At 32.3% G+C, this 12,371-nt stretch overlaps 1 protein-coding gene across 1 annotated transcript in view; it reads right to left on the bottom strand.

The window, feature by feature from the left end:
- Positions 1-12,371, bottom strand: part of LOC129227815 (rho GTPase-activating protein 18-like) — a 439,197-nt gene that overhangs the window by 282,815 nt on the left and 144,011 nt on the right. The window contains exon 4 of the mRNA XM_054862428.1: positions 9,751-9,938. Coding sequence (XP_054718403.1) covers positions 9,751-9,938 — 188 coding nt within the window. The remainder of the gene's footprint in view (positions 1-9,750; positions 9,939-12,371) is intronic.

Here is a 12,371-nt window from a genome sequence, read left to right as displayed (position 1 = left end):
TAAATTTACCAGCGGGAAAAACTATGTATGGAAGCAATGTATCAAATGGAGAAATGCAGGAAAAAACAGAGTGAAGGGTAAACATATTGGGATTAGTTAATCTCAAAACGAAATAAGAAAGCAAAAAATGAAAAAAATAAAAGTAAGAAATGTACGACGTTTACATAAAAATAATAGGAAAACTAAACCAATTTTAACAAAGGAGTCCACACAGAAGAAACATAGGGAATTGAAGTAAGATCGTTAACTACAAATTTGTAAATTAGAACGGTTCCTCAGGATGTGGAAAGATTCCCAAAAATCAAGATCCAACGAATTGGGGAATTTTTGGATCATTTGATATTATATATATATATATATATATATATATATATATATATATATATATATATATATATATATATATATATATATATATATATTAGGGTGTCCCAAGATATAATGGCGAAAAAAAAATTTGTGAAATCAAATACGCATACCCTTCAAATTTTTTCCATTTCACCTCAGAAACATGACAAAAAAGTTCCATTGCAATTAAATAACGGGAACCCGTGCCGACTTGAGGTCAAAGTTGGACCTAAAATCCTGTAAGGCGACTACAGTGGAAAAATTGCTAACTGCATAATTCATTACTACACGCGACATCAATTTATTTAAAGCAGATATTTACAACAATATTAGACTAAAAGAATCATTACTGTACATATCTTTAATTCAATGTTTGCTTTTTGCAGTCAGAATAGCTCTTGAACACAACGTAACAGATTGTTTTTGTTCCTCATCAGCTGTTAGCAAACGATGAAAGTTCTGCATCATTTTTACCGCTCTTTCAGCTGCATCGTTTACTGCACTAAGCTTTGAGACAGTCTTTTTCACATAAAGGAATGAAATATTATTGACCATACCATAAAAGCTGGATGAATTTTTGTAGAGCAGCTTTTGAGATAATTAGGTCCACATTTTCGTACACTTTTATCAAAAAGCACAAATCTTTTTTGAGTGCTTTGACTGTCAAAATGCATTGAAGCCATGGTTTCACGTATACTGTCACTACAAAAAAGCAGACATCAAACAATGCTTCATTTTCCTTCGTATCTAATTTTAGTTGTGAACTAAATATAATAGTTTTAGGGAGTAAATCGCTCGAGCCATCCATCGAGCTTTGTGCATGACTCCCGGTGGTCTTAGTTTAAATTCATTTTCTGGTATATCCACCTAAAAATATGATAGGCAGTTCTGTCAACTCTTGATAGTCATCCCTGAGCGTAATATTAGTAAGTTCAGCACGGTAAAAGTCAAGTAAATTTTCCAAGTTAGGGTACAGTTCGGAACAACTCCGCAGCTCCTCCATAGCACTGTATTTAAGTGAGATAGATCAGTTCATATATGTGATGGCGGCAAGCAAAGGAAAGCGTTTCTCTATCAAATTTTTGCTCAAGAATAGCGCAAGAACCACTTAAAGGACCTGTTCTGGAAGCTGTAATATCACAACTTAACTTTGTCTTCGAGATTCCAATCTAAAACTGTCTTTCAAACAGCCTTTGTTTGTTCTTTTCCTGTGGAATTATCCAGTTTAGACTCAGCAATGAGTTGTTCCGTCACATCCATATAAAATAACTATAGATAAGCGATCTTCTTTTGATTTTTGAGCACTCAAAGCAGGCAACAGTCCCATCTTTCTCTATTTTGATTAACCGAAGTGCATCAGCATGTGCAATATTGAATCAATTGTTTAAATTACTTGAAAATTCTTGTTGGCGCTGCCTGAATACTTCTTGCAGTTTCTCTGCATTTGTTTGTAAGTCTCTCTAGATTTGATACAGGTTTTTAAGTTTATTCGCACAATTTAGCAATTTATTTTTTGGTGGGAACGCGTGCCTTTTCCCAAAAGATGATGCATTCCCGAATAGCGATATTTGCACTTTCACTGATGGTTAAATTTACTTCTCGAATGTTATAAAACAAAACCGACAGAACTTGTCCGTTAGAGGGAAGTTTCAAGCCCGTAGTTTGTTGTTTTACGACTCCTATTAAAAATATCCCTTTTTTCAAACTTTGCAATTCCACTGCCATGTTTCGTTCCCTATGGAAGGACTATACTGCGCTCGCTGACCGGAATGTATTCGTACTGACATGTTTGACGGTTTGCAAATTACTACGGATAAGCCCCCCTTCCCCCAACATATGTTTTTTTGTTTTCATTTGTTTTCTGTGCACTATTTACAGCTGTTTTGAGCTTTGAAAAATATCGCGTCGCCAGCATTAGCTTGCTTATATGAATACACGTGCTATTTACACGTTTAGGCCTTTAGGCGCAAGTCGGCACGGGTTACCGTGCTTCAAATTGCATGAAACTTTTTTTCCAACGGTTTTGATATAAAAGGAAAAAAATAAGAGGGTATGCGTTTTAAAAAAACGACTTTCATTTTTTTGGGACACCCTAATATATATATATATATATATATATTGAGAAATAAAGGAAGAAAAACGAAGCCGCACAGGTTTAAAACCGAAAGGAAAAAAATACAAACAAAGGTGCAATGAAACAAAGGTGCACAGGTTTGAGGGTGCAAAAAAAAAAAAAAAAAAAAAAAAAAAGGTTGCACAAAGGAAGTTTGAGGGTGCACTGGCGGGAGGGAGTGTAGGTAATATTATTTCAGAAATTAATTACTTATTTCCCAAATAAGATTCATTATGAACATTGTTATCACTAATACATAACAAGTAATATTGTGTAAATGTTTTGGTATTATTAACAACTAATTCCGTTTCAGGAGCATTCCATGCCTCCTAAAAGTCCGTATGTTTTCATATGCAAATCACTTGCACGATTCTACAAAATTTAATAAAAATAAACAAATACGTACATCTTTAACACGATTGGAAAATCCACCGACATAACTAATCTTTATGTTCGACAGGCCATTTTTTGTTTTATATCTAGTTGTCCTTGAACTTGTGGCCTTCAAGATCACATTCACAATGCAGCACGGGATACGTACAATAATTTCAAGTGCTGTTTCCACGACATTACAAAATCCAGCCTGATATTAGTTTTTTCTCTCTTAACATTGTACTAATGGAAAAGTGTAATGGCGTGACGTAGGTTGATTCGAAGAACTTTTATTTTAGTGAAAGGTAGATTGCACAATCACGGAGCATTAAAATGTCATCAAGAGCTCCCATGTTCAACAAGCTAGCAATTATGTTCTGCCTTTTTTTAACATATCAAATCTTAGATAGTCAAAATTGAAATTTCCATGTGTCACTCTTTCTTTCATTCTACTTAGCTGTGTATTAATTTTATTTTGATGATTATTGAAATGTAATGAAATATTTAATGATACTTTACACTGTAAACGTGACTAACAGAGCATTTCTCGTTAGGAGGAGATAGACTACAGTTATAGACCACTAAAACATTTTGATGAATTTGATTTAACAACTTTCTGTCTCACGTTTCAAATCTCAATTTAGAAAAAAAATAAGTTTCAAGGGAACTTACGTATCTTGCTGTAATTAACTAAAAGTTTTGAGTATCTTATAAGTGTACACCTTTTTTTTTTTTTGAAACAACGAAGCTTAAAATTCTTTTTATGAGAGTTTGCATTGTAACGATAATCGTACAACAATTTCTATTATCATGGCGTTGAACGCTCAACGTATTTGTGCTAACTTACTTAACATTCTACTTTACACAGTGGAGAGTTTACAAACTGGAGGATATGAGCAAAATCGAAGGTACAGTAAATTCCCTCTGATGCGTACACTAACGGAACAAATTATTTTGTTCGCAATAGAGAGGTGTCCGCAGAACAGGGGTTTTATAATGTTATTTGCATTGGAACTGGTGAATTAAAAATTGTCCGCATAAGACGGGTGTCCGTTAGAGGGGTTTTACTGTATGAGAAACAAACTTCTCATTTATTGAATCAATAGTGCTTCCTCAATAGCAGAGACTAAAATAAGTTCCTCTTGTGACTGTCACGTGACTTCAAATAAAGTGGCGATCATGACGTCAAAAAGTTACTTTTCAGTGACGTCCTCACAACAGCACAAGGTCTCAAACCAACATTTACCAATTTTCAGAATTACACATTTTATGAAAATATTTTCCTATTTAAATTAGCATCAGATGGAATTAAGACCACCGATACTTTAAACTGAAAAAAAAATAAAAATTCATAAACTTGGCGATGCATAATGAAATAATATTCTTTAAGGTTCAACCGAAGTGAAAAGAGAAAACTCCTAAACTTGAATTTTGTTTTCTAAACTTGTGATTCCTTGTCTGAACTTATAACAATCGGTTTTATAAATGTTTTCAACTTCGATAAGCCCTAGGTTTTATTTAGCATTATTTCGTTTTTTAATTATCCACCGTCTCCTTGAGAAGCCAAATTGAGTTGCCAGCATGGGGGCGATTATTCCCAAGTTGGGAGTCACTATACTAGCTTCTAGATCAACGGTTCACTTTTATTTTAGAGCAAACTACCCCGTCTTATAGCTTTGACCAACGGGAGATCAGGAAATTCGATTCGCGTCCCATTGGATAATTTCTTTCCTCTTTCATCTCATTTGTTGACTTTGTATTCTAACTATAGCTTGACCACGAAAAGAAGGCGGATCACCTTGAAGCAAAAACATCATTTGAATTATTTGCAATAGGTTTTTTGGTATTACTTTGGAATAAATAGGATTAGCGAGACCGTAACTTCTACTAGTCTGTACTTAATGGCAGATTCTACCTATTACGAATGATACAAATGACGTTTTGCTTAAAGGTCATCCGCCATCTATCCGTAGTCAAGCTTCAGCTTCATTTGATTATCCATAACACCATACTAGATTTTATAGTATCTTCTTAAACCTATTTTTGCACCGATAAGAAAATTGAACTGTTGTATTGGGTTAATAAAATATATTATTTAAATAAATTGATGTTAGGTTTAAGGGCCAGGCTCTTGATCTTATATGAAAACTCGATGAAATGTTAAGGTGACTGAAATTGAAAAACAGTGTAAATAAAACAAAAATTGTCATGAAAATGCAACACATACTAGCTGTTTCAATGCAACAATGAATCATCTCCATCAGTGCAAAATTGCAACTAACGAAAAAGTCGTTAGAGAGCATAAAGTAAAGAAATTTTAAATATAGAGGCAATGTATATGGGTAAAACGGACATAAATTGAACCCGGAATTATGGGACACATCGGTGCGAGGATGAGCGGAGTCATGATAACATGGTCACTTCGCGAGAATGGTTATCACCAATCTTGCGAAGAGGCCAAATAAGATAGCTGGCGGATTGGTTTGCATTTTAATTCACCTTTTAATGTAATTTTAAAAACATTATCTGCGCTTAAATTAACCACCAATTGAGAATTAGTAATGCTATGTTCTGACTTAAAGTGTATCACAAGATCTTTAAACAGAAATTAAGGATCTTGGGATACATCGGTGCAACTTCCGGTTTCGATTTCTTAGCATAACATGACCTCTCTCTATCTTACTCTATGTGAGAGAGCGACTTTTGTGTTGTTTCTTGAGTACTTTTGCGCAGATCGGGAAGTTCCATTGTAGCCTTGAAATAAGCAAATGTTGTATTTTCTTGACAATTTATGCTTTATTTAGGTTGTTTTTTCGTTGAAATTATATTTTAACCCAAAGCAAATTTGATCATTTTTCATCAAAGGTTATGATGATTTGGACAACAATTCCATCAGTGGCTATTAAGTTACAAAGCAAGTTGTAAAAACTTTTCCATAATTCGCGATGAAAGAAGTGATTTATTTTGTAATCATTGCCAAATGATAGCGGCGATGATAATATTGATAGCTTAAAAATTTAAAGAAAAATTAAAATTTTATGCAGAATTTAATTTTAAAGCTGAAATTGAAGGGAGAGGATGTCTTGAAACCAAGAAATTCAAAGGAATGCTATTTTAGAAACCAAAAAATTCCGAGGTTATTAATTAAAAAAAAAAAAACCCTTAAAACGTCGATCGGCATTGAAAGGATAAATATATGAATTACAACTCAGAAAAAACAATACTTACGGCCAATATGGGGGAATTTGGGGCATAGTAAAATAGCTGGGAAAGGGAAATGGTGTAATATTTACTCTGCTCTTAGCGCCACCTATCTGATAATATTTTAACTATGCAGTAACACGTGTAGCTATTCCAGTCAGGAGTAGGTTCTCTTTGAAGATCAAAGTATATGATAATACAAGTGATTTTTAAAAACTGATGATGATCATATATTGTATTATTTAAATTGTAAGTCAAAAAATATTTTTTTTTTTAATTATAAAATTGATAAGTTGTTAGCATGTTAAATATTTATTGAGTTCTACTAATATTCTGTGCAGTATTTATTTATTCAATATTAAGCTTATTTTTATTTTAAATGCTCTGTACAATTAGTCAAGTGCATGCGGCTAAAGTTAAATCTCTTTTCGTTTGCTTATTCAATCATTTATTAAATCACACGTATTTATTGATTAATTTATTCATTTACATTCCTTCATTTAATCATTCACTTATTGATTCACTCATTCACTATTTTCTTACTCATTCACTCTACTTTATTCACTCATTTATTTTCTCATCTATTAATTTATAAAATCGTTTATTTGTTTTTTAAGCGTTTAATTATCGATTCATGTACATATTCATTCTTTTATTTACTTTTCTTTTGATAAAAAACACTTTCATTAATCAAATCGAAAAGTTTCGTTGGAAATTATTTTTTTGTTTTTTGCTTTTCTCTACAAAACTAAAAACAGGGGAAATTTTTCCCATTTTTTGGAGATACAAGTTTACTGCTAAACATAATGTTTCAGTGTAAGTTTTATTACAACGTTCGTTGTTCTTCTTTAAAGTGAAGTAATTTTCAAAACAAATTTCCTATTTGTTTATTTTGGAAAAGGTAAGTTACCTTAACTATTTCACTTCGCCCTACATTCCTTTACATATGAATAACTGAACTACAGAAACTTTTATAATCAGATAATTCGAAAGACACTTGACAGCTACTGCAAAAGGAGGGATTTGCATCAAATGTAGGTCAAAGGCGAGCGCAGGTGGTCGCTTTATAATCCGAAACTTGCAGCGCGAGTTTTTTATGTTATTGCAGTAAAACGTTAACTGCAGCTACTCCACATGACTCTTTAAAGAATACCAAAGATGCAACGCATGATAACTGCTTAGCATCTTTCGCTTGAAAAGGGCACTAGATGTAGATATTTTCATTAAATTTTTTTGAAATGAAACTGGATGCCGCCGCATTCTAAAAAAAAATTCTGAGAAAATGTTAAACGTTTGTTGAATTTTTCTTTTGTTATTAATAAAAATACTTTAAACGATAAGCTATATTTTTATGGTAAAGCAAAGAGCAATAGAGCAGATTTGAGGTTAGCATTTTCATGCTCATTTCAGAGTTAGGAGAACAAGAAAATGGAACATTTTGAGAAAAGTAACTGAGCCAAAATTTGAAAGTAAAATATTAAATATCGTCGCCACAGAGTAACAGTAAGATATCTTAGTGGTATTTCTGTGATTAGATATCTTACTGTTGCTCTGAGGCGACAATATGTAGGAGAACATGGGGCAAAGTAAAATAGCAGGTCAAAGTGAAATGGTAAATATTACCTCTGCTTTCAGCTCCACCTATCTGGTATTATTTTGACTATATAGTACCATATGTAGTCTATTCCAGTCGGGAAAAAAATACCACCGAAGATTAAAGCATTTGGTAATACAAGCAATTTTAGAAAATTGATGCTCATATTTTAATATTTTGTTGAAAGTCAAAAATTATATTTGTTACTATAAAATGATAAAGTTCTTGTCATTGAATATTAATTGAGACCTCCTAATATTCAACGCAGTATTAAGTTAATTAATACTAAACTCATTTGTATTTTTAATAAATTGTACAATTAGTCAAGTACATGCGGGGCAAAGTGAAATAGTTCGTTTCATTTACTCACTCAAACATTTAATATAAATCACTTACGTTTTCAGTTGTTAATCAATTAATTTACATTCCTTCATTTAGTAATTCACTTATTTATTCATTCATTCACTTACTTTCTTAATCATTCATTCTTTTACTCGCTCATTAATTTTTCTTAATATTTTAATTTATTTATTCATTTAATTATTAGGTTAATGTTCCATTATCTTTTTATTTATTCATTCACTATTTTATTTACTTATTCTTTTGAACAAAAATATGTTTTAAAATCGAATAAAAATATTTCATAAGAAAAATATTTTATTTTTCAATAGCTCCATAAAAAATGAAAAGTTTAAACTTTTTTTTTTTTTTTTTTTGAAAACTCAAATTTACTGCCAAAAATAAAAAATACTCTTTTAACGTAAGTTTTATTATAAAATAGATGTTTCTTTTTTTATGCACTGTATTAATTTTCGAAACAAAATTCCGATTTGTTCATTTTGAAAAAAACTCAATCATCTTAACCATTTCACTTTGCCATGAAAAGATAATGCACATTCCCCTACTTTTGTAAATTTCAGACAATAGTGGATAAAGTTGAGCGGACGTATGAGAAATATCATTTCACACATTGTTCCTAGTTATTTTTGTTTTCTCGGTACTTAAAATGTTTGTCCTTTGAAGACTTTTTTTTAGCACTGAAGTAATTAAATTTAAGTATTTTAATAGGAGATATTGTACATATAGTGGACTAATATTTTTTCCCTCAACGACAAGAACTGAAATTATTTTTTTCCAGAAATTTCGAAGGCTTAGTATTTTTCGCTTCCAACTTTTGCATCGCTTTATATCTGTTTTCATTCCTCTTATTATATTATTTTCATTATTTCACAACACATTTATCACTAAAATTTTTGTCTTGTAAAGCCGCGTGGGGTTAAGGTAGAAGACATCAAAATCGCTAAATTACTCATTGCTATTTAGACATTGCATTTAGCTGAGTTTTAAAGCCTGAAATTTACAGTTTTTATAGTGAAGCCTGAAATTTACAGTTTTTATAGTGACGACAATTGCATTGAATTTTTCGAAGCATCTAGCACAGGCCTTCCTCATATTTTATACCCAGTGGAGTCCTTTCATGGACCAAAGTTTGATGTGAACCCTTGCCATAAGAGTGCACGGATACTTGTAGTTTGTAGTTATTTGAACTTAATTAACTATTACTAATTAGATGAAACATCACTATTAAAAAAAAGGCTAGATAGTTTACACTGCTTAACAAATTAGTAAAAAAACGTAATTAGACAAACAGACAGAAATCAATAGGTATCAAAAAGGGAAAAGTTTCAAGTTCAAAATTGAACACCGAATTAATGATAGGAGTGAGGTTGTTTAACAAGCGCAATCTTCAATATACTGTGTTCAATTTTTGTTGGAGGGAGTCAAATATCAGGACAGATGCCATAATAGAGAAAACGGGGATATTTCGATAATTGAGAATCTGGCGCGGTCGTCTCATTTTTAGCGTAAATAATTTTATTTTGGTAACCCTGCTGATTTATAGTAACCCAATATGAATAGATGTTTCGGTTCTCTTTGTTTAGATTTGCAACGAAAGATACCTCTCGCGCAGGCACTGGAGTGAAAAATTGACGCCAATGAAGAAAGATTGCCCGATTCCCAATTATCAAAATATCCCCTAAAAAACTTTAAAACTAACATATTTCAAAACTTCTCGAGACCAAAACAACCATTTTATAAATGGCCATTCAAACATTCCTACCTGCGGAGGTGATGTGGACGCTTGACTGAAAACATCTCGAACATCCGCCCTAGGGCGACTACGAGGCACTCGACGCTTCTTGGACATCTGGACGGTGTCCAGTCTCTTCTTGACGACAGCAATCTGCCTGGCCGTCAGAGTGGCCAATATGTCCTCGTAGAACTCCGCTTCATCTTGTTCTGTCATCTCTAGAAAACAGAAACACAAGTGAAACAAACAGAAAACTGCAACCGTTATCGCATTCTCATAAACAAACTTCGGTAATTATTATCACTTGTTTTTCGAGCGTGGAGGAAAACAAATTCCAGAAAGCAAATATCTCTAAAACTTAACTTTTTAGGTGCTTTAGCTTAAAAGTCACATTGAAATTTACTGCTAATCAGTGATGTTCCCATCAATTTTTCTGAGGGTATACTCCCAGCTAAAGCTTCTCCAGTTATAAGAGTTCTACTCCCAGTAATCCTTTACTCACAATATGTGTATGCTATCATATACAAAATATGTCATAATATGAAAATTTTTGAAGCTTGAAGGTATACGCTATGTATCTAAAAAAATGTTTGAGAGTATACGGCGTATATGGAGTATACCCTATGGGAACACCACTGCTGCTAATATTGGAACAAAAACATCATGACGACTTTGTGAAATATTTTTCAAAAAAACATGTGTCGATCCAACAACTACAGCCGATTAATTTTATAACGAACCTTGATTTAACGATAAACCAGATTTAGCGAGGAAATCAGAATGATTTGGTTGGTTCAATGCTAAGTCTTTGGAAGCATAGCTCTTTTTAAACGAGCTTTTAGTGAACAATATTTTTGAGATTCATTATTATATTGCTTTCCAGCTTAGTTTTTCCTTCCTAGAAAAAATTCTTTCAGCATTCAGAAGTCAACCGAAAGTTACTGATAAACCACACATCAAAAAAAAAAAAAAGTCGCGACAGTCCCCTTTTTTAATTAGTGGAGTAGAGAAGGTTTTACACACTATTTATTTGATGAAGCCGATGTTATGACTTCCAAAATACTTCCGAGAATAATACAGCTCAAATTAAAGCTAGTACAGAGCAAACAATAATGAAAACAATGATGAGGACGACAAATGTGAACAATTCAATGTTAAACAACATTAGACGTACTCAATGTTTTTTGATGTGCAGAAAACTTCAAACTTTTTTGAAGCTATGTGATGAATGACAGCGGTAAAATGTATAGCTCTAAAAAAGTGTCACAGAACATTTTTAAGCTTTGAAAAAAGTCTCTAGCGATACCTCCACGCAAAAGGGTTCCTTGTAATAACGAAACAACTAAACGAATTTTGAAATTTTGTATGCCAAAACATTGTCCTCATATGCTATTCCCCCCCCCCCTATTTCTTTTTTTCTTAGTACACAACAAAATTAAAAATCACAAATAAAATGCTTTTGTATAAGCTGTGTAAACTGTTGGCTGATTTTAAACGAAAACCGAAAAACGTCTAATTGCTCAAGGAAATTTCTCATTTAGTCCCATGTATGAAAAAAGAAACAAATCAGTCATGCTTAACAGCTTAAGAAACTTAACAAACAAGTTTATTCAAGCCTAAACCCTCTTTTTGCTGAATCAGTGTCCCCGAAGCAGTTATGCTTGTCAATTTGAGGAAATCTTTCCCGTAGAAGAGAAGGATATTGTTTCAACATACCTGTAAGAACATTTTGTTTCTATATTTACACCTTTATGGGAAATCCTTTAAAAAACTGTAATTGGATCATAATTCACAAGGAACTTACATATGTTGAGGTCTTCTCCTTTGAAGGATTAAAGCTTTCAAAAGATGACTTGAACAAAGTTGTTTTTAACTTTAATATTTTCCCTTGGATCAACAGATGACGATTCAATAAATTCGATCATAATGAATGCGAACAAAGCAGCACTTTTACTTTTTTATTTTAAATCAGTGGTGCCCAACTTTTTTTTTTTTCAACCAAGAGCCGCACTTCAGACAAAAATGAATTTTGCGGCCCGAACTAAAATAAAACTAAAAATATTAAAGTCTCTTTCAGACTAGAGGTGGGCAATGTCGTTCTTTTTAATGATCCGTTCATCAGAGGACCGTTCATTCTTTTGATTCGTTTTTGGAACTCGTTCATTTGAACGACCTCGTTCATTTAAAAAGTTACAAGCGATCTATCTGCACGACATACTCACGTGCATTCGATATCTTTCATTAGATAAGCAATATTTTTTGCAGGAAAAATCATCTAAAAGTAGGAAAATATGGCTATGGAAAAAAAATGTATAAAAACTTTATTATTTCGATGTATAACGCAATTTAAGTTCATTTTGTAAGATATTGCTCTGTAGCCGAATGGTAAGACATATTTTCCGTTTCAAAAATTGCAGGTTCCATTTCAGCACGTCACAAAATTAAGTTATTAAATTTTACTATATAAAAAAATACACTGTTTGCTACGGTGGAAAATTTGCAAAATTGAACTTACGTGAAATAGTGCATTAATTCTAAATAGAAATATATCTCCAAACGTAGTATGCTCGTAGGTGATAGTAAAGCAAAAAAATAATAATCTGTACTTTAGGCTGCATTTTTTAAAAAATGTGAATCACGAAATAAATAAC

The sequence above is a fragment of the Uloborus diversus genome, chromosome 8, assembly GCF_026930045.1.
Source record: "Uloborus diversus isolate 005 chromosome 8, Udiv.v.3.1, whole genome shotgun sequence".
NCBI lineage: Eukaryota > Metazoa > Arthropoda > Arachnida > Araneae > Uloboridae > Uloborus > Uloborus diversus.
Note: the sequence above shows the minus strand (reverse complement) of the source record. Positions and strands in the feature narration are given on the sequence as shown.